Source organism: Colletotrichum karsti (genome assembly GCF_011947395.1).
Source record: "Colletotrichum karsti strain CkLH20 chromosome Unknown Scaffold19, whole genome shotgun sequence".
Taxonomy (NCBI): Eukaryota; Fungi; Ascomycota; class Sordariomycetes; order Glomerellales; family Glomerellaceae; genus Colletotrichum; species Colletotrichum karsti.
The window spans coordinates 326,057-348,884 of NW_024065919.1; the positions used below are offsets into that span (position 1 = coordinate 326,057).

Genomic DNA, 22,828 nt, shown 5'->3' on the forward strand with positions numbered 1-22,828 from the left:
GAACGCGGGGGTCTCCGCGTGGAGCGGTATCCACGGCACCGACGGCGCCGGAATCTGATCCCCTCCGCCTTACCTAATACAAAAAAACCAGTGCTGGGATTGGTAGGTACCTCGACTTTCCTCTCTTGGGAAATACGATACGAGCTCCACTCGGTGTGTCTTTCATTCAACTCATCATCACCTGCAATTCTCAATGAGGTCATTGTGAATCCTTCGCTCCCTGACCGAACCTGACTTCGCCCTCTGTTCCTGCACTCCGCCCACCGCACCCCCGGAGATCAAGCAGCCCTACCGAATAGCCACACCCGTCGAAAAGCACCCATCAAAGAACCAAGCCTCATTGGCATTGGTCCTTTTGCAGCCGTCAGGGTTAGCTCGCATCCTTCATCCAGTTCCCACTTGAGAACCACTGGTTCGAGCCGAGCAGCTCGCATCGCTCTGCCACTCCAAGAAACGCCATCATGGCCCCGGATTGGAAGTTGCTCTACCTCTACGGAGGTGATAGGTTGGTTTACCCGCGCGACCGTTGAGCCCCAGAAACGGCGCCCCCCGTTCCCTGATTGCGACGCGAAGGAAGACGGAGAGAGACGCCGCTGACCACGTCCCGCAGCCCTTGGGACTCGAGTCTCTGGGTCGACTCTGACGACAGAGTCCGCGGCGGCATGAGCCAGTCTCACCTGCACTGCGAGTCTCCCGAAAAGGCAAAGTTCTTCGGCAACCTGGACATCACCACCCTGGGAGGAGCCGGCTTCGCGTCTCAGAGGACCCTCGGCACGCTCCACCTCGACCTGAGCGAGTACGACGGCGTCGTCATCAAGGTCCTCGAGAGCGATTCCAAGAAGTACACGCTCACCCTCAAGGACGAGATCCTGCCAAAGGGGGAAGATGGCCGCGAGCAGAGCACCATCAGCTGGGAGTACGACTTCGTCTCCGAGGAACCCGGTGAGGTGAAAATTCCCTGGGACGACTTCAAGCCTACCTACCGGGGCAAGCCCAAGCCCGACGCCAAGCCGTTGGATAAGGCCAGCATCAAGAGGATCAGCTTCATGATGCGAAGGTGAGGGACACATACATTTCCCGCGACAAGAACTTGGCAGCTCGCTGACATGATTGCAGCTTCTTCGGGGAGCAAGAGGGAGACTTCAGCTTGACTGTTGAACATCTGGCCGCCTACAGCGACCGCCCCACGTCACCGGGATCGGATGTGTCGTTCGAAAAGGAACATGTCGTCGCGTCTTCGGGTGCACCTGCTGCGGCCCGCCAGACGTCGTGGTGGAGCTGGATCTGCGGATGGGCCAGATAACGTTGACCTTGTAGTTCCGTATTGCCGGCAATGCTCACGGATCCGTTCTGTACGATGAAAAGTAAAGCTATGTACTGTCACAAGGTTGGGCATTTATCTTCTTTCAGTGTACTATCTAGGCTTTTACGCAATCTGACCCAGGATCTTGATCAAGTCACCAGTCACACCCATAGCCGTCACATCGCCGCCGGCACCGGCGCCCTGGATGATGAGCGGGTTGCTTCCGTAACGCTCCGTGTAGAAGCTGATGATGTTGTCGCTGCCCTTGAGAGCCGCGATGGGGTGAGACGCATCGAACTGCTCCAGGCCGACCTTGACCTGCTTGGAACCAACGTCGATGCTGCCGACAAAGCGCACAACCTTGCCCTGCTTCTCCGCCGCGGCCTTGGTCTCCTCCATCTGGCTGTCAAACTCGGGGAGCTTCTGCAAGAACTCGTCGCCGCTGGAGCAGGACTCGAGCTCCTTGGGGATCAGGCTCTGGACGGGGAACGAAGTCGGGGACTCCACAGGCAGACCGGCCAACCTAGCCAGGATGGTGAGCTTGCGAGCGACGTCCAGGCCGTTCAGGTCGTCTCTCGGGTCGGGCTCCGTGTAGCCCAGCTCCTTGGCCTTGGCCACCTCGGCTGACCACTTGCCCCCGGAACCGGAGACGGGCGCGAATGAGTTGAAGAGGAAGGACATGGTGCCGCTGAAGACGCCCTCGATCTTGGTCACGCGGTCGCCCGTCTCGACGAGGTCCTTGAGCGTGGAGATGACGGGCAGGCCCGCGCCGACGGACGACTCGTGGTAGACCTTGGCGCCGGACGTCGACGCCGCGGAGAAGATGTCTTGCCACAGCTTGTAGGAGCCCGAGAAGGCCTTCTTGTTGGGCGTCACGACGCTGATGCCGCGGCCCAGGAAGACGGGGTAGGCGTCGGCCACGTCCTGGGAGCTGGTGTTGTCCACCAGGACGACCTTGGCGGGGGCGGCGGCGAGGTACTCGGCGAGCTGGGGCAGGGCCGGCGGGGCCTGCGAGGCCGCGGACAGCTTCTCGACGGCGCCGGCGATGGGGATGGCGGCGTAGCTGGCGTCGTAGACGGCCTTCTTGCTAGAGGAGATGTACACCAGGTTCAGCTTCGGGGAGGGTCGGCGGGCGGCCAAGGTCTCGAGCTGGGAGAGGAAGCACTTTCCCACTCCACCGGCGCCTGTTTTACCCCGCCAAGTAGGTTAACATGATGTCCAATCCGCGAGAAAGTGTCAGGGGGGTTGCAGTGAAGGGTGAATTGTTACCGATGATGGCGATGAAGACCTGCTTGGGAGATGCCATTGTGAGTTCTTTTCGAATTCCCGTCTTGAAGTCGAATTGAAATGATTGGAAGTGCAAACTGCAACTTGCGTGATCGGCCGCAATGGCGGGGGAAGAGAAGGGCGTTCAATTTCAAACCCCGTGCTCCGACCGCGGGGCAGCTCATGGTGGGGCAATTGAACTTGAACGTCGGTGTCCCCTCCTTTCACCGGCCCTTCACCGAGGCCACACCGAGCTGCCAGCTCCGGGGAGCGGGACACTCGGCATTCCGCAGCGTCCAATGGCCGAGCTTGGTCCCCTCCCTTCCGGACCTGTCTAGTCGTGTCGTCATCCATCGACAGCTTCACAAGGGGGGAGCTTCGGCCGAGTGCTTCCCATACAAAACCGTAGGGCTGATTCTGCGACAGCTCAATTAGTTTTCCCCTTGCATCCCCAATCGGAGACCTCGCCCTCAATTGACGGGGAATTTTTTACATGGTGATCGAAAGTCTTTCGTGAAAAGGAAGCAACTCACTACTTCATCATGACACTCTTACAATCCCTGCTCCATCTCACCAACTTCAAGAGCCCGTTGCTACGAACGCTGGTCCCGTCCGTCTCCGCCGCGTACGCGATCCAGCTCGCCTTCGCCGTCCCCTCCATCCTCGCCCAGAATGAACGCTTCTACGACTTCTCCGGCTCGCTGACCTTCCTCTCCGTCACCGCCCTCAGCCTCTACCTCCCTGCCCTCCGGGCCAAGTTCTCCTCCCCCGCCGGAGCCAACGCCTCGGCCCCGCTCCCGAGCCTGCTCGCACCCTTCACGAACCCGGGCGGCCTAGGAGCTCTGAACTGGAGACAGGTCGCTCTCAGCGGCGCCGTCGTGTTCTGGGCCGTCAGACGTATGTTTTCCGTGAACTCCAACCCCAATTTGCTCTCTTAGCCGTCACTAATACGTCCTCCCTCAGTGGGATCGTATCTCTTCCAGCGCATTCTGCAGGATGGAAAGGACTCGCGCTTCGACGAGATCAAGAAGTCGCCGCCCAAGTTCGCCGGCGCCTTCTTCGCTCAAGCCACCTGGGTCTCCCTCTGCCTGCTCCCCGTCATCGCCCTGAACTCCGTGCCCGCCACCGCGTTCGCCGCTCTGCCCGCGCTCAAGATCTCCGATGCCATCGGTCTGCTCGTCTACATTGGCGGATTCGCCTTCGAGATCACGGCTGATCGCCAGAAGAGCCAATGGATAAAGGAGAAGAAGCAAAAGGTCCACGACGAGCAGTTCATGACCCGTGGTCTCTGGACCGTTAGGTACGTTTCCCTTCAGCCTGGTAGTGCTCGTGCCATGTAGCACTTCAGGGGCTCCGCCGAAGCAGATGACTGACGGAACGACAGCCAATACCCCAACTACTTTGGGGAGATTTCCCTCTGGACCGGCATTGCCACCGCTTCTGCCGGCATCCTTGTGACGAGGCCCATCCAGGCTGCTCTCGGCCTGTCTGGTGTTGCCGCTGGGCCGTTGATTGCTGCGGGCATTTCGTACGTAAGCCCGGCGTTCGTCACCTTGCTTCTGACCAAAGTGTCTGGCATTCCCCTGAGCGAAAAGAAGTATGACAAGCGCTACGGCGACCGCAAGGACTACCAAGAGTGGAAGAAGAACACTCCCAAGCTGATCCCCAAGATCTTCTAAGTCAAGGATCTTTACATCACGGGGGTTATACTGGAGAAGAGAATCATGAGCATAGTTTCCAAAGCAGTTCATTTTGTACACCACTATAATGTCCAATCTGCTCAATGCATATTCCTGGTCCCAACTGGCCTGATCCATAATGTCGTGTCCTCTCCGTTTGTCACGTATCCATTCTCAAAACCAATTCCCGGTGCCCATAGCGCCGCCAAAGGGGAATCAACCACCCATTAAATAACAAGTCATAATGCGCCATACTTCTGCACGTGTCGTGAAATGTTTTGTGTTGTGTGGGGTGACGGCCGTTCCAGTATTTCAAGAGGTTTACTGCTTGTGGAACTTCTTCACCTTCTCGACCTCGTCGAAGCTACCCATGAAGATACCGGCCCTGTCGTGGATGTGTTCGGGAACGACCTCGAGCATTCTGTTCATGTTGCTGTCGACAGCCTGACCGCCGGCTACAGGGGACTGTTAGTGGGTGGGCGCTACACGAGGAGGGATTGCGACTGCACATACCGTTCTCGAACACCAGAGCCATGGGGGCGCACTCGTACAGGATACGGAGCTTGCCCTTGGGGCTCTTCTTGTCGGCGGGGTAGGCGAAGACGCCTCCGTACAGCAGGGTACGGTAGGCGTCGGCAACCATGGAACCGATGTAACGGGCGCTGTAGGGCTTGCCGTTCTCCTGCGGGGTCTTCAACGAGTTGAAGTAGTTGTTGGTGGAGTCCTCCCAGTAGAGCGAGTTACCCTCGTTGACGGAGTAGATGGCGCGGGACTTGGGGAGCCTCATGTCGGGGTGGGTGAGGATGAACTCGCCGACGCCGTTGTCGAGGGTGAAGCCGTTGACGGTGCCGCCCTTCATGGTGATGACGAGCTGGGCGGAGGCGCCGTACATGGTGAAGCCGGCGGCGACGAGCTCGGTGCCGGGCTTCAGGATGTCCTCCTTGGTGCCGGTGGAGCCCTCCTGCAGCTTGTGGATGGCGAAGATGGTGCCGACGGAGACACCGGCGTCCAGGTTGGAGGAACCGTCGATGGGGTCGCAGGCCACGGCGTAGCGCGCGCCGGCGCTGTCCTTGAAGAAGATGACGTCCTCCTCCTCTTCAGAGACCAGCAGGGCGCACTTGCCGGACGACCTCATGGCCTCGATGAAGAGGTCGTTGGAGATGACATCGAGCTTTTTCTGGTCGTCACCGGTAGTGTTGGAGGAACCGGCCAGACCCGTCAGGTTGACCAGGGTAGCTCGACGGATGTAGTAGGCGATGGACTTGAAGGAAAATTGCAGGGCGTGGCACAGGAGACTGTACGTCAAGTTAGTTGTTGTCAACAGAGAGCGGGAGGGCGACGGGTGCGTACGTGAAATCTCCGGTGGCCTCCTTGTGTTTTGCCTGCTCTTCGGTGAGGAAGCGGGTAAGAGTCACGATGTTGGTGTTAATCTTCTCGGTCTCTTGACCGCCGTTCGTTGTGTAGGCCGACATGTTGGGTATAGGTATGGATGCGCAAAAAGATGAAAAAGGAAGAATGTTGGCGGTTGTCAAACTAGAGGAGAGAGAGGGCCAAGAATAAAGAGCCAGGCGATGGCGAGCTAGGGGCAATTGAGGCTGGGAAGCTTGTGATGGCGGGGTTTCGCGATGGCTGCTTCACACAAAGAAAGTCGAGCGCACAGGTACAGAGGAATCGGTGTTAAGCCGAAGAGAGCACAAGGTCAAGAGGACGCGAGGGGATGGGGAGGTAGTTGTAGCTAAATATGACGAAAGAAACGGATAAGTATGAATGGGAAAAAGCGGGCAATTGGAGGAAATGGATCGTTGTTTGCAAGTCCGGGTCTGGTCTGGGGTCTGGAACATAACATCAGACAGCGTATAGCAGGCGTTGCCGGAAGCTCTCGTGTGTGTCGAAGCTTCAGCGCGGAACGGGAGGAACAGCGATGAGGGGCAATTCGGCATACGGTTATCGCAGGTCTACATGGTTGGACCGTCCTATTATCGCGCGCGATCCCGAGTCACCACGATCAAGTGGAGCCGACCGCAAGCACCTCCGGCCGAGGGGAACCCGAGACATGGGGAAGACGACGCCAAAGGGGCACTGGACGCGAGGCGCCTCGAGGATTTTTCGGAAACCTTCGGCGCGGTGTGCAGCGAGCAATGGCAGGCCTGTCCAAGGCAATTGAGGGGGAGGGTCTTTTGCGGTCCCTTTGGATCGCCTTGGATCTTTTCGGGGATAAAGGTAAAGACGGAGCCTGCGATCGTAGTGTACCTACTGCTGGAGAGGAAGAGGAGGACACGGGACCGGTGCAGGTGACATCATGTGGGTGGGAATGGGATGAAGGCATTCCAGCCATCGGACGGATCATCCTTTTCCCAAAGCCAGGTCAGTTGTAGAAGTATTGGCTTCTGATAACGGGCGTGGTAGCTGAAAGTGTAGCGCAGCAGCACGTGTTCTCTCTTCACCGTGTCTGATAAACTAGCGAAGGCTTCTTTTCTTGGTGCTGCAGAAGTAACGAATACACCGCTGCAGCTGAAGAATACGGCGCTTGCGTCGTACACGTGATAACGCCGACGGAGATACCTAGATTGTGAGAGGTGCGGCTCTTGGTTCTTCCGCCACGGTGGATGCCTTCTGTCCACGCGGAAAGCAAGAATCTTCTGTGCCAACTGGATGCGCCGGAGAGATGGGTAGAGTACGGGGTCCTGTGCGGGTATGAGCTTCGAGAAGGAGTCTTCCCGTACGGGGGAACATTATAAATATCACCGGACCGGACGTGGACGGAAGCAAGGGAGGCGTTTGCATGAACGATCCCGTAATTGCCGTAATTGTATGGTAATAGTACCTAATGGTAATCCCTCTCTCCATATTGGAGGTGGAGGAGGATCTTGGCAAGTTGGCTCTAAAGGCCTGCCTTGGACGTTAGGCATGAAGTGTCATCTGCCGTTGGCCTGGGTCAATCCCAATTTCCCCAGCTCTTCAACCCCACATTCGCATTGGAACAAAGGCGTGCTTAGATAAGGCACCTAAGCTCCCGGGACACCTTCTCACGTGCCGTGCTGCGCGTCAAAGAACCTACCAAGGAAGGTTGGCCCGGCCGTCTCCTGCGCGCTGGGATGTCGTCGCTGATGTCTCGGGTTCGTTGGCGGACCTCGGCATGTGGCAGCGCAGCACAGCAGCACCTCAGCACTCGTCTTCCAGCCGGTCGGCCAACCCAATTTACTCATCAACCCCCGTCCTCAAACCGAGTCCCTTGGTCCTCCTTTGGAACGCCATCGACATTTTTCGTGACTGAAACCGGCCCTCCATTCAAAGTCCACCGGTTCCCCATCAAAACATCTCCATCGACTCTACCGACTCTACCGCATCTACCGTCGCCTCCGAGCATCGTCACGTAATACCCTCGCCAGCCAAAATGGTCGCCGACGCCGTCATCTACCACCCGTCCGTGGCCCACTACCTCAAGTTCGTCGCCACGACCGTCGGCCGCGACAAGCTCCTCCGCACCCTCCAGTACTTCGCCCGCTTCTACGCCTGGTACCTCTTCCGCACCAATGGCTCCAAGACCGAGATCGCCCCCTGGGATGCCATCAAGAAGCAGTTCGGCCTCACCCGCAAGATCATGCGCGTAGGCAAGAACGTCGAGCACTTCAAGGCCGCCGCCGTCGCCTCCGACGCGAAGACCATGGACCCCGTCCTGCGCTACGCCGCCGTCGGTCGCCAGCTCGGCTACGCCGGCTACCTGACCTTCGATGCCGCCACCGTCCTCGACGCCGCCGGCATCAGGAAGTGGGAGGGCGCAAAGAAGCTGCAGAAGGAGGCCTACCGCTGCTGGGCCATTGGCCTCATCTTCAGCGTCGTCGCCCAGACCTACACCCTCTATCGCCTTCAGCAGCGCGAGGCTAAGGTCGACAAGAAGGAGGGCGAGGGCGTCGTTGAGGCCAAGAGAGTAGCCATGTGAGTCCTGCCGTCCAGACGTTGCGTATCTGCTGGGGCGCATACTGACAATTGTTTTTTTAGTGAGCGCGCTGCCAGCCGTCTGCAGCTCGTTTCCGACCTCTGCGACTTGACCGTGCCCACATCTGCCCTTGCCTGGGTCGCTTTCGACGACGGTATCGTCGGCCTCGCCGGTACCGTGAGCAGTTTGATTGGCGTGTACACCCAGTGGAAGAAGACGGCGTGATTGCGCCATCCCGAATCTCTATATATGCATCTATGCGTGTCCGTGTAACGAATGTGTTTTGTTTGGCCGAGAGGAAAATCTAGTCGGTGTGTAATCTGAACATTTGGTGCTGGAGGAATTGCGTTAGAACCTTGGGGGGCGTTCCGGTTTGAGCCAGCCAAGGTTGAGGGCACGATTGCCGTGGTCGATGGGTTTAGTTAGGCAGATTGCTAGCCGTCCGCGGTCATCGCGGGTACAATAGTCAATTTTGATACCATTCGAGATGAACCTCCTGTAGTAAAGGAGCCAGGCTCAGGTTGGAGCATGGCTCCGCTTACGCCGCGTGTTGTACGGTTAAAGTTCATTTCACAGTTATGTAATTGTGTGTTCAAAGGACGGGACATCAAGGGACATCATTTTAATTTGGGGGCTATCCATGTGTGTAATCGTACAGAGTACTCCGCCTCCTCATACTATACTCTCCAAACCAAATCATGTACGAAACAAACGTACTCGGGTTTGCGGCGTTGTTCTGCCGCCGCTGAATGATTATAACTCTGAACATATCTGCCGGACTCGCAGCCCGTACCGTGCAGCATTCCGCCGCACTCAACGACCACTTCATGTCCTCACAGCACACCGCGTGCTGCTGGCGGAGATCGTCTGTTGGACAAGACTAGAATCGAGGTGCTTCCAGGATCTATTCAGAGTCAAGGACAGCCCCTATGAGGCAAGCGTTTGAGCGGGAGATGAGTTACCAGTAACGGCCACCACGATCATACTCGCCGCGAGGGTACCCTTCGCGAGGGTACGCTCCTTCTCTAGGAGGGAAGTCTCTCGGGGGGCGGTCGTAAGGTCTGCCGCTGTTGGCATAGGGGTCGGGCGGGGGAGGATAGTCTCGACGGTACGGGTCGTCGTAGCGGCCTCGCGGGGGAGGGTAGTCGTCAAGAGGGCGACGAGGAGGCGATCGGTAACGAGCGCGGTCGTCGTAGTATTCACGGCGGGGGCTGCGCTCGCGGTATCCGTCGCGGTACCCATCTCTGCGCGGACTGTAGCCCCGAGGGGGCCCACGTCGGTCGTAGTCATCCATCGGCGGCGGGTACGGCCGACGTCCGCCGGGTGATCGCGAGCGTGCGCCACGGAAGTCACGGGGTGGCATGTCTGGTTGAGTCTGGGATTGCAAGTGAGCTTCTGTGCGTCATTGTTTCCAGCAGTTTCGCTCGCGACTCACATCAGCCACGCAGGTAACGCGGCTTCCCTTGAATTCGCGCCCGTCGAGCTTCTCGACAGCGGTCTTCAGGTCGGCAGCGGTCTCGAATTCAACGAAGCTAACACTACCGTTAGAACCAGTACATAGACTTCCAGGGTCATGGTCAACTTACCCCCGTCCATTGCCGTCGCGGCCGGTCTCAGAGTAGACGACATCGAGGCTCGACTGGCGAGCGAAATCTTTGAGGTCCTATATCCAGAGTCCATGTAAGTTGGTGTCCAGGATGGTGTCACAGGCCGAAGAGGGTTGAAAGTCCAGGTGTCAACGACTAGACAGCGTCGAGTCGTCATGGGTGAAGCCAAAGGGAAGACGTCCAGCTCAAGGTTTCAACGCTGCTATGGCAGGTCCGGGCCGGTTCGTAGAATCGGTCCCAACACGGCGAAGCACGATTTGTCCCAAGCGCAACCCGAACCAGTCTCAGGACAGAGTGCGGGTCATCGCTCAGGACCCAAAACCATAGAGCATGCCAGGAGGTCCATCTCAGAGGGGTGTAGTGATGGTCCAAAAGTGCCTTGGGCCAGCATGTAGGGGAATCCAGGATGTCCAGCTTGAGAAATGGGGAGAGATTCAACAGACCTGCCAACTGGTATCGGTGGGGAGTCCCGTGATCTGCATCCGATGAGGAGTGCGGCGAGGTCTCGGGGGAGCGCGCTCATTGTTGAAGCCGCCGCCGCTACCGCCTTCGCGATGCCGGGTTCCACGGGCGAATTGTACAGTCAAGCGCTCGCCCATAAAGTCGGATCCATCTTTTGTCATGACGTTACTGTTAGCGGACCGGACCGGAAGGATATGGATGGCTGCATGACGGCGCGTCAGGACATACGGAAAGCTGTGCAGGCGGCAATTAGCAGGTGGAAATACGAATGGTGCCAATAGCTAAGGCGACGTACCTGGAACAACATCGCGAGCATCCATGGCATCCTTGTACTCAATGAAACCGAAGCCGTTCATAAGCTTGATTTCAGTGATCTCGCCGGTGCCATGGGTCGCGAAATGGGCCTCGACATCGGCCTTGGTGGCTATCCGGGTGAAGCGCAGTGGTCAGCGGCTGGCGACTAGGAACTCGGGCGTCTGGAGGCAAGTAGATGGACGAGGCTGAGCATACCATTGCGTGGAAGGTTTCCCAGGTACAGCCTGGTGGAGGATACCTCGGTCATGGTGACGGATTGAAGAGCCTTGGGATATCAGTCGCAAATACGGGGGGAAAAAGCCAGGTTGGCGCAAAGTTCCGGCCTGGTATGATGGGTTGCGGAGGTGGTGACCCGTGAAAGGACGAGGGTTTCGGGGGCGAGGCCCAGAGACGCAAGCAAGTGGCTACGACAGAGGTATCAACAACGAAGCCGGGTCCTGGAAGTCGCGGGCTAAAGAGAAGGCCGATGAATGGTCCCAATAATGGCCAAGAGAGGGGTTTCGACGACGCAGACAGGAAAGGCGAAGCGCCTCGTTCGAATGCCGCCGAAATGTGGCAGATGGGTAGAGAGGATGGAAACGTGAGAAAAGCAGACGGATGGAGGGGAGGTTATGAAGATGGGTTGGAACGTCGACGTTACACCGGTCGGTCGAGCTGCGATTGGCCCAGCAGAAGATGGTGTTGGGCGCGTCGACTGCTCGATAGAGCTTTTTGGGGGGGAAATGGTGGCGGATGTGGATGGCAACCAAGGTAAGAAGGTAAGATGAGGTGAGGTGAGTGAGAGAGGTGTGGTGGTGGTGGGAGCTGCTGGAGGAGGTGAGCTCCAGGTCAGGTAATTAGGTATTTGACGGTCGTCCGCTCTTGGCTTACCTACTCGAAAGGAACGTGCCTTGACGCAAGACGTGAACCACCTGGGTACAGGTAGGGAGCTGTAAAGATGCGCTAAGAGTGGTTCCAGAGTACCTGAGCTGACCTGACCTCACGACTTGAAGACCTTGGTTCCTTGCTCTCTCTCGCGACAGAAGGAAAAAAAAACACAAGAGGCGAAAAAGGTGGAGCGGAAAAAGAGCAGCGAACATGGATGGCACGCGAACTGAGGAGGGGAGGAGACCAGGAGGCGCTAAGGTATCGTTCTTGACCGAGAGGAGGAGACGGAGCTGCAGAGAGGAGCTGCAGCGTCTGGGGAGGGGGCTGGCCGCTGGGCAAGAGAGCATCGGCCAATGGCACGCCGCCATACCCCGGTAACCATCAGGGCCAGCCCGAGGAACTGAGGTACCTTCCTTAACCGAGTTAGGCGGGTACGCTTGCATGTACCTGCTTTCTTGAACATGGAAGGCACCTCACGCACTGCATTCTCCAAAAGGACAGGAGGAACATCCTAGAGAACAAGAGAACCTTGAAGCTGTCAGTCAACCCGATGTTGTCCCGTGAGGTTTCGTTTGCAGGTCCGCCGATATGCCTAGGTAGCTTATGCGCATAGCCTTGCATATTGACAGATGACATGCTTCAGTAGAACGTCTAGAACACGGAAGGAAACACACGAGCATGTTCCGTGCGATACTTCAGCTCTGCTTTCCTTGCGCGCAGCACCGCACAGCACCAATACGAATTCCCAACACCAGACCACCCTCTCCTCATCCGATTTTGCCGACCACAGTGACCAGCCAGCCTGCCAAGAGGCTGGTCGATCCCGAGACAAGGAGCAAACAGCATCTTCAGACACAGGGTAAGGGAACCGGATCTTCACCAGGGATCCTACAGAGCTGCCAATCGACGAGAATGGAAGCCGCCCTGCCGCGGCTCATCAGCAAGCCCTTCTCCCAGAGTCGTATATCGCTTGCTGGTGAACGGATTCGTACAAGAAGCCCCTGCCCCCAGTCCTCGCGACCCGCCATATCAGGCAATGGGAGCAACTCCTGTCGTTTCACCAGCAGCAGGATCCAGCTGCATCGTGCCGGGCTCTCCATCTGAGATTCGAGAAACCCTGGATAATCGGAAGATCAAAGACGGAGATTTGATGGCTAATTGTTCCACGTTATGTGTTACGCTACGGACTGACCAAGAATCACCAACTCAACTTCATGTCTGCGTATGGTAAGGTAGTCTAAGATGTCATGAAAGCGCCGTCTCCTCAGAAGATCCCGCGTATTGTTCGAATTACTACCTCAGTTGTTGCAAAGAGCCAAGCCTCAGCACCTCCACAATTTTAACATTGGGAAGGCGTCGATGCGACACTCTTTCGGATCTCGGTTGTCGGCGCGTTGCATCAAAGTGGACAACATCAGCTCGCTGCTTTCCTCACGCGATGCCACTCCGCGACTGCAAAAGTCATCGACTCCTTTGTTGAGCAAATCGGCCTTTTACCAACGTATCTGACAAAGGGACCTTCTCCACGCCCGCCCGACTGCTTGTTTCAACGACCTCTTCGGGCTTAGAAGCCGACGACAGACCCAATGCGAAACTCGCCAACCATGCCCTGGCCACTTGACAACCTGCATCTGTAACAGGGGGCCCATCCCTTATCCTCGTATCTTTTCATTCTCGTGGAGAAGCATAATTGACTCTATTCTGACGGCCCTCTTGTCGATGCCGCTGAAGTGCATCCGCCCAGCAATTTCCAATGATCCGGGTAAGGTAGGCACGGCATCACCGTCTCACCCCGTCCGGCCTTGCAACCTCCCCACCTCGTCTCTCGTCACTCATTAAGTAATCTTTGTCCTCGGCACGTGGCCGCCCTTCAGTATTTCACATTACCGCCGCCGTTGAAGCCGTCTCTTCCGGTCACGAGTAGCCCTCGACCAATAACCGGACCCGAAGCCAGCTTCTATGTAGCATCGTCACCGTCTCTGACGCATTCTCTCATAAACGGAAACATTCCCGGAAGACGCCATGCTATGCCCCAATAACCGCAAAGACTCGGAGGGAATAAGATATTTTTGCTGTTAATCAGAAAAACAAAGGTGCCGCATACGTCCTACTGGTCGAACAGAATCTCCACCAATTCGTCCATGAATGTAAAAGCAAGATGCGCGCTTCCAAGTTGTTAGTATGCCGTAGTGGTGAGCATCGAACCAGAGAAAGACTTACTTCAATCTGGGGTTGTTGAACGTGGCAAACACTCGTCGGCTTGCTGCCTGAGCATTCACTCTCCCAACCACGCTCCCTGCCAGATCCGGCACTAGAGTTGCTAGCATCAGACTGGCTTCTGTGCGTGTCTTCTTCTTTTCCGATGCGGTTCGCGGCTGCTTGTTCTTATTCATCTGCCCGCCGGGCCACATGCTGTCTCGCAGAAGCGCAATGTACTTAAGGATCGCGTCCTCTTGAACCAGCATCTTGACGTTGTCGCGTACTTTGCGTTCGATGGTACCACCCAAGAGTTGCTGAAGAACAACTACCACGGCCCTTCCACGTAGCCAGTTGTTGCCTCGATTGAGCTCAAAGACCTCCAAGAAAATGTCGCAAATGGGCTTGATGAAAGACTCAAGTTCCTTGTTCTCAAAAGCGTTCAACTCGGCTTCGGCCTCGGCAGCACTGACCCCATCTTCGTTCACGGGCAGAGGCATGGCGTTGAGTTGATTGGTGGCTGCGGCTATCAGGTTTTGACCGGCCACTGACAGTTGGTCCAGTACTGGGATGTTACCCAGAATGTCCTCGACGCCGTCCGTAACAGAGTCGTACAGCCGCGTGATCATGTCTTTTTTGTCTTCGCGATCGACCAGGTCTTGACCCTGGGCAATAACGCTTTGAGACAGGAATGCTCTCAGATCACGACTCCGGCAGACCTCGGGCAGCATCAGAAGTTCACGAAGATATTGCTCGAGCGCAGCCCGTCGTTTGCGTAGGAATTCGCTCTGGAATTTCATGACCATCCGTCTTCTAGGAAAGTCGAGATTGCGAACAGAAGGATATCTTGATCGGAGTTTCTGATGCAATTCGTGAAACTCGCTGTATCTGCGGGTAATGATCCAAGTCGCTGCCGGCATCTTCTCCCCAGCATCTCTCTGGACTTCGATCACGTACAGAGCGAACTCCCTGCCGTCGTCCTCGCGTCCTACCTGTATAGCCTTGATCTTGATTTTAGAGCGGCCATACAGACTGTTGTCGCTCTCTTGTACGACGTACTGCTGCCTTTGGAGCTCTTTGCGGCGAATCTCGCGTTGAAGACTTGCCTTCGATTTCCGAAGAATCCGAAGTTCTGCAGTGTTGTTGGTAAGCTCTGCTTTCTTAGTGAGGGAATCGACGATGGCGTCCTGTGCGACCAGGCGATCGATGTCGTTTGACAGCGCCGTAATAGCTTCTGCCAGACCCAGGTCTCCGGGTGCTGCTTCGTGCACTTCGTCCTCTACATCAACCTTGTTACCTTCGTCGTCATCGTCGACTTCGTCGGACAGGTGCTTATCCTCGTCCCCAAACAGGTCGTCGTCAACGAAGACTCCAATGCGGGATGCAGCACTGACAAGGCCGAGGGACGACAAACTCGGCTTCTCGGCTTCCTTAAATTGGGCTGGCCTGCCAACGTCGAGTGATCCTCGATGGGAATCGTTGTCTCCGGAGAACAGACTGGTCGACGACCCCGCATCATCGGCCCCAAACAGCGATGCTCGAAATTCTTCGGCAGTTTGAGGTCGGTTATCTTCCATAATGTTGTTCAAGGCCTCCTCCATAGCTTGAACGACGTTCGTATCAGGTACAGGATTGCTGGCGTCTTGGTCAAGGCTTTGGACTGAGTCCATCATACCGTCGTTCTCGAGATCATCGTCGTCGAAAAGGGGGGTTGTGGTTTCATCATCCAAAGAACGTCGCTGCGTCGATTCAAGACCACTGCCATTAACGTTGATGTTTCTGAGATCTGAGGCAGACCCGGCACGCTTCGATGTTGGGCGCGTCAATCTCGGAGCCAATCTGGTCACCGCACTTGGCTTAGATTGGTAAGACTGAGAGCTTCGGTTCATGGGTGGATGAGCCTGTGACGAAGACGGCTCCGCGATGGGAAGAGGAGCGAGATTTGTCGCTGCTTCTTCCGCAGCCAAACACTTGTAGAAAAGATCTGACTTCTTGAATGACTGGAAGTACTGTGCCTGCATCCTCTCCAGAACAGCCGTCTGGGCTCTCAAGATGGCTCTCCGGGCTTTGAAGTACTGCTCCGGTGTTGCCGCCTTACCAGCATCGAGGAATGCGCGCACTTCATCCCGAGAGGACTGCGATACTTTCAACTCGGCCTTGGCCAGATACGCGTGATCGATCTGGGCCAGATCCAGGCGATCGGAATCCGTCCACATTGGCAAGTTCGACGGCAATTGCTCATCATCTTGACCTTCATCTTCCAACGGATTACGAAACCCGTCAACCACTAGCCAAAACTGAACGAGAGGCATCATATGGTGCCGGTCCATGAACTCCATGAAGTACGATAGGCCCGATGCATCTCGGAGCAGCTCCACCAGGGATGCGTCCTCGAGTTTCGACACCGGCTTTGGAACACCCGTCGGACGAGGAGGCAGGGTTGGTGGATTTCGTCGATCCCCTCCAGCAGCAAGACTTTGGACGCGCTGGTCCAGTAACCTTTTCCCCATCTCCAAACGGCGGAGATACACTTGGTCCTGGTTCTCTTCTAGCGAGTCTCGCTTCAGTTGGCTGGCGACTTCGCTCCGCAGTCGTCTCGCGTCTGATAGGTTGCTGATTTTCCTGATGGCACGTATGAACTTCTCGAACTTTCTCTCACTATCGGTAGACGAGAGGCGTGGGATAATGGCAGCCTTGCCGGTCCTCGGTGTCGGTGAAGCGTGCTGGTCTAACGCCGCCCTGAGCTTTCGAACGGTCGATCGGTCTTGCAGCATGGAACGGCCGTAATTCTCCATCACTTGATTCCACGTGTCGGGCTCGGCCAGGATCTGCATCACGGGAAACAGCACCGCGCATGAGACTATCTCTCGGATTATGGTGGAGACAGCGCGGCTGGCGAGCACGTTGGGCGGAAGCACCTTTGGCAAGATTCCCGATACCATCTTCCGAAGATAATCTTGTTGAACGAGCTTCGTATCAGGGAAAGACAACGAGGCAGCGGGGTGGAGTTTCCCATCCTTGTACTTGGAGGCAATGGCCAGATCCAATTCTTCCGACTCCGTCACTGATCGGTTCAATTTCCTCCCACGGATTGACCGCTCGGCATCGTAAAAGTCGCGGAAATGCGCCGTTAGCATCGGTACGACGCGCGTGGTGACGATGTCCACCAAATCGAGCTGCAGGAGCCGTTCCCTAATGTTGACAAGAGCATCGCGAACGGCTTTGTCGACTTGGTTCGTAAAGACGGGATTTTCGCTGATGTTGGAGTACCACGAATTAACGAAGTCCCGCAGTATGAGTTCGAGGAGGTCGTCGAGAGCTTTGGACACTCGGGCAGAGTCGGGATCGAGAGGTGCTTTCGTGTAAGATTGGCGCGTTTGAAGGCTGGCGACTTCCTTCCTCCAAGCCTTGGGAGCGAGGAAGGCAGGGCCATTCGGACGGGGCGATCGATGGCGCGAGCTGCGTCTAGAACCGCGAGAGGTGAGGAGGACGAGGGCGAAGAGGACCACGATGGTCAATAACGATCCGCTGACCAGGGCGTACCCAATCCATCGCAAGGTCGGGACCCAACTGACGGCGTAGCCCCAGGCGATGAAGCATGTGATGGCGGCAAGGATCAGGTCTCTTCCTTGCAGGGCCATAATCCAGATTGATTCTGAGGTGTGGTATGCTGTCGCTACATCGTTTGTCGTCGAATTCTGCGGTGCTCCGGGAGCTCGGTTTATTGATGGGCGGTTGATTTGAGGCTTAGCTCTGATCGATTAAGGGGAGAGGAAGATGAGTTGAGTTGCGGTGCGGTGCTGCGCTGTGCGGATAGCTAGACCGACACGTGTGGATGATGTCGAGGTGCGGTCGGACCCAGATGCGCGGGAGGTGTGAGTACGTAAGATACCTCCCGCCAAGTACCTTGCATCACACTTCGGTGAAGTACCTTACCGCGACATGCATGCGACCGGGTGGGCCCGTAGACAAGTGCCCGAACGGTCGCGCGTGTATTCGTGTGCAACTAAGCAGCAAGTCAAATGGGCAAGTTAGATACTCTAGCGACCTACCTTTTCAACACGGCCCGTACATTGGGAGAAGGCAACGTGATCGATTCTTGCAGCTCATCGCTCTCTGGGTATCTTTGGAAGTATCTGCCATTGGCCATTTCAGTTCTTCCCTGCACTGACTCCGTCACTCCCGTCGTTCAAGCAGCGCATCACCACGGGGGATCCTCCCTTCTGCGGAAGAGAGCTACATGCTTCTGGCCCTGATTCCGCGCCACCTTCTTGCCCTCCTCTGTCTCCGATCTCATGACCTTCACGCACTCGTCTGCCTCCTGCTCTTCCTCTGAGATGCGCTCGAAAGACGGATGGGCATTGAAATGCTCCACCATCCATTGGTGCAACGGCTCAACATCAGTGATTGTGTAGACAATACCGCCTGGGCGCAAAGCAAAAGCGTATTCCGAGTTGAGTGTCGTCGAGACGATTCTCGCCTTGTGTTTGCGGGCTTTGAAGTGCGGGTCGGGAAAGCAGATGAATATCTTGGACAGCTGTGCCTTCTTGAAGAAGTTGGGAAGGAACTTCATGCTGTTGGCTCTGAGGCAGCTGATGTTCTGGTACTGGCCGGTGCCTTCGTTCTGCGCGCGGAGCGCTTTGATGCGCTCCTGGACATACTCTGTGACTGAAGTTCGGATTTCGAGGCCTAGCACGGTTAGTTAACCAAGAATTGACTACAGGCCTGGCAGGCGTACCCAGTGCTAGTGTATCCGGCATGATGGGCGCAAGTGCGACGAGTAAGCCTCCAAAGCCACAGCCAATGTCCACCACCTCAACGTTCTTCCGCAGGTTGCGTGTTCTGGTTGTCAAAACACCTTGCATATTCGAGTCCGAAGTCGTCGTCTGTGCCGTCGCAAGCTCGCTAGAAGATTCGTCTTGGGCGACGAAAGCAGGATAGTACTGGGACCAGTCCATTTCGTCCGGGCTCGCTGGGCTGCAGGCAAGCAGTTAGCACGACGGCAGAGGCACATTGGGGTCCCGGGGGGCCCTACTAGACCAATTGATGATCAGAGAAGGGGTTCGCATGAGCTCTTTGCCGGTAGAACTTCTTCTTGGGCAGATCTACCACGCCCTGTTGGTTACGAGCATTGCGATAGTCTTCGCGCTTCTGGCTCTTGGGTTTGTGAGTTGCTTTGCCCATGGTCGCTTGTTGGAATAGGTATCCGGGAATGAAGACAAAAACTAGGGACGGGTGTCTTGTCGTGTCCTCGTAATATGCGTTGGAGTCTAGGTTGGGATAGAGAAAGGTCTGCACGCCTGAATTCCCGTCCAGAAAAAAGTTGCGATTAGGTGCGGGCGGCGATGCATGGCGGGGAATTTGGGGGTTGCTGATTCGGAAGGCGGTGACTTGGGACCACCTTACACGCCAAACACTCTAATTGCCTTAGGTGACTCCAAGCGTAGGTAGGTACACTTCGATACACGGATACTCCATGGCAATAAGGTACGCATTCAACGCGATAACCGAGTTATCGGTGCGTCAGTGGGTTGCCTGGCTGGCTGGCTGCGTCACTGCGGGTGATCTGCAATTCTGTCAGTGTAACAGGGGGGCCATCTGTCTGTGTAAAGAAAGAGAGAAAGCCGAGGAATTGGAGACATCAGATGAATCTCTTGCTCTTATGGTATGTAAGGAAAATGATGTGAGATGATGGGAACCACCTTACCCTGAGCTTAAAATAAGGTGGTTTGGTTTTCGTATGCATTTTCCCCTCTGTTCCGTAATGCAGTAGAGACGACTTTTCAGCTCAAGTCTAGAGGCAGGCATTAGTTAGTGAGATGAGGTAAGGAAGGGCAAGGAAAGTAGGCAATGCAATGCGTTCAGCCCCGTCCCGTCCCGTCATTTCATCACGGAGGCGCCGGCTTTCCCATATTTGCACCTCTTGTACGTCTCCCTTGGCCTAAGGTGACACCTCATATTACACCGAGGTATCCCACCCCTTCCTTTGTCGCCATCACCTCACTCTCTGGAGACCAACGCATTTGACCTGGCCACCCTTTATTATCCTGAGGGAATCAAGCATTCACACGACGATGGCCCCCTAGAGCCCCACAGACGCTGAACACCTCACCAACCTGACCCTCCTCTGCATTATTACCTTACCTGCCTGTCACTCCCTCAACAAATTCGTGCTGCGTGTCTAGGTATCTGCACTCTTGAATTACCGTCGCACACGCACTACTACGGTCGCACCGACTTCCCCGCGATATCTCGTAGCTGTCACCAAAGTCTCCCTCCCGCAAACGAGTCGCTTCGGTTTCCACGTCTTTACGCATGGACTCTCACGCTCAACCAGTCTCGTGGTATGACACCATGATGACTTATTCGCTTCTCTCCCCCGACTACCCATCGCTAGTCAGATATATATCAGGTGCATTCGTAAGTTTGGCTACCCCTCCCGTTATTTGGCCATCATCTAATAGCGTGCTAGATTGCCCTCGGGCTTTTCTTCGTGGTTCCAATCATTCTCTTGATCGGGTTTGATCTCGTCGTCTGGACGTATCGAATCTGCTGGAGCCGTCCATGGAGCCAGCCCCAAGAGCCAAAGCGTGGGGAGCTCAAACGCCACCCTAGCAGCCAGCCTGTGCCGGAAGCAGTCACTGGGAGGTCGGCTGTGAGGAAACGCATGTAGTCTGGGAATCATGCGCGATGTTACTTTTTAGACAAGATACGAACGAGTCTGAGGTTTCGACGGTGTTCGACAGACCGAAAAGGCCTCTCATCAATGAGGGCGTGATTTGCAACGTGAGCTGTGCCTAGGCTTTGGCAGCGGGTTTTCGGGTTTGGCGTTTAGGACTGAGCGATTATCAATGTTTTATACTGTAGCTAGCATACATGACGGAGTAATGTCAATTTAAGTTGTATTGAGCAGAGGCGCAAGTTTGAAGTCGTCATCAACGCTCACCCGCTGCGCAGTTTATCTCACAGGTACCCATACCATTGATTGACGGGGAGTCTCCGATGATCCGCCTTGAACTAGGTGCGACGTACTAGGCTGTTGCTAACCATGTTCACATCATATGGTGGAGGACACCGGCGATGTGTGCATTTGAGAATGAATCTTTACTCGGCATCTGAAGTTTCCCATCCAGATTCGCCCGAATACTTCTTACTCGAGAAATAGTATATGTGCTCAAATGGTTCAAGCTGAAAGAGTTCTCAGTGTCCAAACTTTCTCTTTTTCTGTTCGTGATTGTCAATCAATTTACCCAACAAGATGAAATACAACTACTTACTCGACGTCTGACAGATCGCAATGGGATCCTTTTCCCATTCCCGTAAACATGCGTTGAGGGCGCTTCTACGTTTGTCTCAGGGTCCAGATCATTGCACATATCTGATGCATCAAACTCGCTATCGTATGAGCACCATGAAGCTTCTCGCGAATCGAGTCTTTCTTCTTTCGATAAACCCTGGCAAACGACAACCACAATCACCCATCTGCTAATTCTATCGTCAACGATCACAAGATTGAGCAGTTTTGTCTGAAAGTCACCTAGATTCTCATACTCAAGTTTCGACGATGCTGATTGACGCAAATTCCCATTTCCTTAACAACAAGGGAATCGACATCCATTATCATATGTACGGTAAAGGCCCTGCTCTCATGTTCGTTCATGGTCATCCAGACAAGGAGGTGGCATTCGTGGATTAAATCGACGAGTTCTCTACCGACCACACCGTTATTCTCCCAGGCCATCCTCCAAGCGATGTGCCACTCGACGAAGACGCCCACGACGGCAACACCATGGCAAGCGATTTGCTGGCGCTTCTAGACCACCCTGGATTCGAGAAAGCGGTCGTGGCCGGCAGCGATGTGGGCGGTATTGTCGCGCAGAAACTTGCCTTCCTCCATCCGAACAGGCTTTTGGGGCTCGTCATATTCCACACGCCAATCCTTGGCACCATGATGCACCTCATCCACCACGACAAGGAACAACAAAGCCTTTCGGAGTATTCACTGAAGTACATCAGCCATAATCCGGGAGATCCATACGATTTAGACCACGTTGTTCGCACGATTCCGGATCCTGCCTATCTCGCCGATATCAAGAACTATTTACAAGAATCTCCCGAATATGGTATGTTTTACTTCCTCCGTAAGAACTTTCCAGGCCCCCCCTACGGTCAGAACATTGACACCTCGGGAATGCATTACAAAATGCCATGTTTGGTTGTCTGGGGGATGCAAGAACCATACTTCTCGGACAAGATGCTTGATGGGTTTTAAGTGGTTTGACCAGTCTGTTCGTTTGGCCACATTACTGCGAGCCAGACATTGGCTATGGCGAGAGGACCCGGTCAAGGTTAACACAGAGCTACGATCTTGGCTTTTTGTGTTGGAGAACGGGTGTCTTTAATAACGAGCAGGGCCGGTACTCTAGAAATGGAACAGGTCTTCACCGCTACGGATCAATACAGATATCAAGTTCTTCGATTTCCATCCTAACAAAAGTTGTGCGATCTTGACAGCCATCCTCCGGAGAGACCAACTTATCATTCACTATAAACCGCTACTAGATCAGGGGCATTACTAACTAGACTACGGGAGAAAACATAACCGATGTTGAAAAGTGACGAGAATGAGACTCTGACCTCAGAGCAGAGCTGTATGGAATAGCTCAGGTTTATAAGATACATTCTACCCAAGGGCAGAACACGTCGTACTAATAACATAACGACATTTAACCGAATTTCCAAGCCCCCAATAAGCAACAACAGCCATCTCTTGTCCTCGTAATGTACTCGAGACTCAATGGACCGATGTAATACCAAGGCACCCACAGACGCGCTGGCTTTGCCATCCAAGCAGGATACCTTTCAGGTCGCCAGCGAGAAGCTGTTACGGCGCCAATCGTTTTCGCATGATCAACTGGGGGTTCAATGCCGTCTTTAATAACTGGCAAGTTGTCCGGGGAGACATGCCCATGGGCACTTCAATCCGCATGGTCAAATTCCTCGCCTTCTTTGTCAGGGCGCGTTCACACATCTCATGGCTTCGATCCATTTGAATTCTCTCTGCGATCCAACGAAAAGAAGCCAAGCTCTGATATGCCGTGATAACATTCTACAACTGTGAATTAGATACCGCTTGCCAGGCCCGGTTTACCTCTGCATGGACGTCTCAATCTGAACCCTACATAAGATTCTTGTT

General features: G+C 55.2%; 9 protein-coding genes across 9 annotated transcripts; 4 read left to right on the forward strand and 5 right to left on the reverse strand.

The window, feature by feature from the left end:
* Positions 1-461: 461 nt before the first annotated feature.
* On the forward strand, positions 462-1,303 carry CkaCkLH20_06442 (complex I intermediate-associated protein 30; the record flags this gene model as incomplete). Its single annotated transcript, XM_038889159.1, has 3 exons — positions 462-505; positions 611-1,057; positions 1,117-1,303. The coding sequence occupies 3 exons, from the start codon at positions 462-464 to the stop codon at positions 1,301-1,303; spliced, it is 678 nt and encodes a 225-aa protein (XP_038745457.1).
* A 123-nt stretch (positions 1,304-1,426) lies between these two features.
* On the reverse strand, positions 1,427-2,609 carry CkaCkLH20_06443 (homoserine dehydrogenase; the record flags this gene model as incomplete). The annotated part of the gene is made up of 2 exons (XM_038889160.1): positions 1,427-2,487; positions 2,573-2,609. 2 exons carry the CDS (start codon positions 2,607-2,609, stop codon positions 1,427-1,429), a joined length of 1,098 nt encoding a protein of 365 aa, XP_038745458.1.
* A 502-nt stretch (positions 2,610-3,111) lies between these two features.
* Positions 3,112-4,248, forward strand: CkaCkLH20_06444 (uncharacterized protein; the record flags this gene model as incomplete). The annotated part of the gene is made up of 3 exons (XM_038889161.1): positions 3,112-3,466; positions 3,533-3,869; positions 3,954-4,248. The coding sequence occupies 3 exons, from the start codon at positions 3,112-3,114 to the stop codon at positions 4,246-4,248; spliced, it is 987 nt and encodes a 328-aa protein (XP_038745459.1).
* A 321-nt stretch (positions 4,249-4,569) lies between these two features.
* On the reverse strand, positions 4,570-5,720 carry CkaCkLH20_06445 (fructose-1, 6-bisphosphatase; the record flags this gene model as incomplete). The annotated part of the gene is made up of 3 exons (XM_038889162.1): positions 4,570-4,703; positions 4,762-5,543; positions 5,599-5,720. 3 exons carry the CDS (start codon positions 5,718-5,720, stop codon positions 4,570-4,572), a joined length of 1,038 nt encoding a protein of 345 aa, XP_038745460.1.
* A 1,922-nt stretch (positions 5,721-7,642) lies between these two features.
* CkaCkLH20_06446 (peroxisomal biogenesis factor 11) lies at positions 7,643-8,410 on the forward strand (the record flags this gene model as incomplete). The annotated part of the gene is made up of 2 exons (XM_038889163.1): positions 7,643-8,184; positions 8,248-8,410. The coding sequence occupies 2 exons, from the start codon at positions 7,643-7,645 to the stop codon at positions 8,408-8,410; spliced, it is 705 nt and encodes a 234-aa protein (XP_038745461.1).
* Positions 8,411-9,143: 733 nt separating this feature from the next.
* Positions 9,144-10,816, reverse strand: CkaCkLH20_06447 (putative pre-mRNA splicing factor; the record flags this gene model as incomplete). The annotated part of the gene is made up of 6 exons (XM_038889164.1): positions 9,144-9,560; positions 9,621-9,717; positions 9,772-9,848; positions 10,236-10,456; positions 10,550-10,678; positions 10,765-10,816. 6 exons carry the CDS (start codon positions 10,814-10,816, stop codon positions 9,144-9,146), a joined length of 993 nt encoding a protein of 330 aa, XP_038745462.1.
* Positions 10,817-13,543: 2,727 nt separating this feature from the next.
* CkaCkLH20_06448 (intermediate filament protein) lies at positions 13,544-17,273 on the reverse strand (the record flags this gene model as incomplete). The annotated part of the gene is made up of 2 exons (XM_038889165.1): positions 13,544-13,601; positions 13,657-17,273. The coding sequence occupies 2 exons, from the start codon at positions 17,271-17,273 to the stop codon at positions 13,544-13,546; spliced, it is 3,675 nt and encodes a 1,224-aa protein (XP_038745463.1).
* A 560-nt stretch (positions 17,274-17,833) lies between these two features.
* Positions 17,834-18,816, reverse strand: CkaCkLH20_06449 (tRNA (guanine-N(7)-)-methyltransferase; the record flags this gene model as incomplete). Its single annotated transcript, XM_038889166.1, has 3 exons — positions 17,834-18,321; positions 18,371-18,609; positions 18,668-18,816. 3 exons carry the CDS (start codon positions 18,814-18,816, stop codon positions 17,834-17,836), a joined length of 876 nt encoding a protein of 291 aa, XP_038745464.1.
* Positions 18,817-21,421: 2,605 nt separating this feature from the next.
* Positions 21,422-21,904, forward strand: CkaCkLH20_06450 (uncharacterized protein; the record flags this gene model as incomplete). The annotated part of the gene is made up of 1 exon (XM_038889167.1): positions 21,422-21,904. The coding sequence occupies one exon, from the start codon at positions 21,422-21,424 to the stop codon at positions 21,902-21,904; it is 483 nt and encodes a 160-aa protein (XP_038745465.1).
* Between the last annotated feature and the right edge of the window lie 924 nt (positions 21,905-22,828).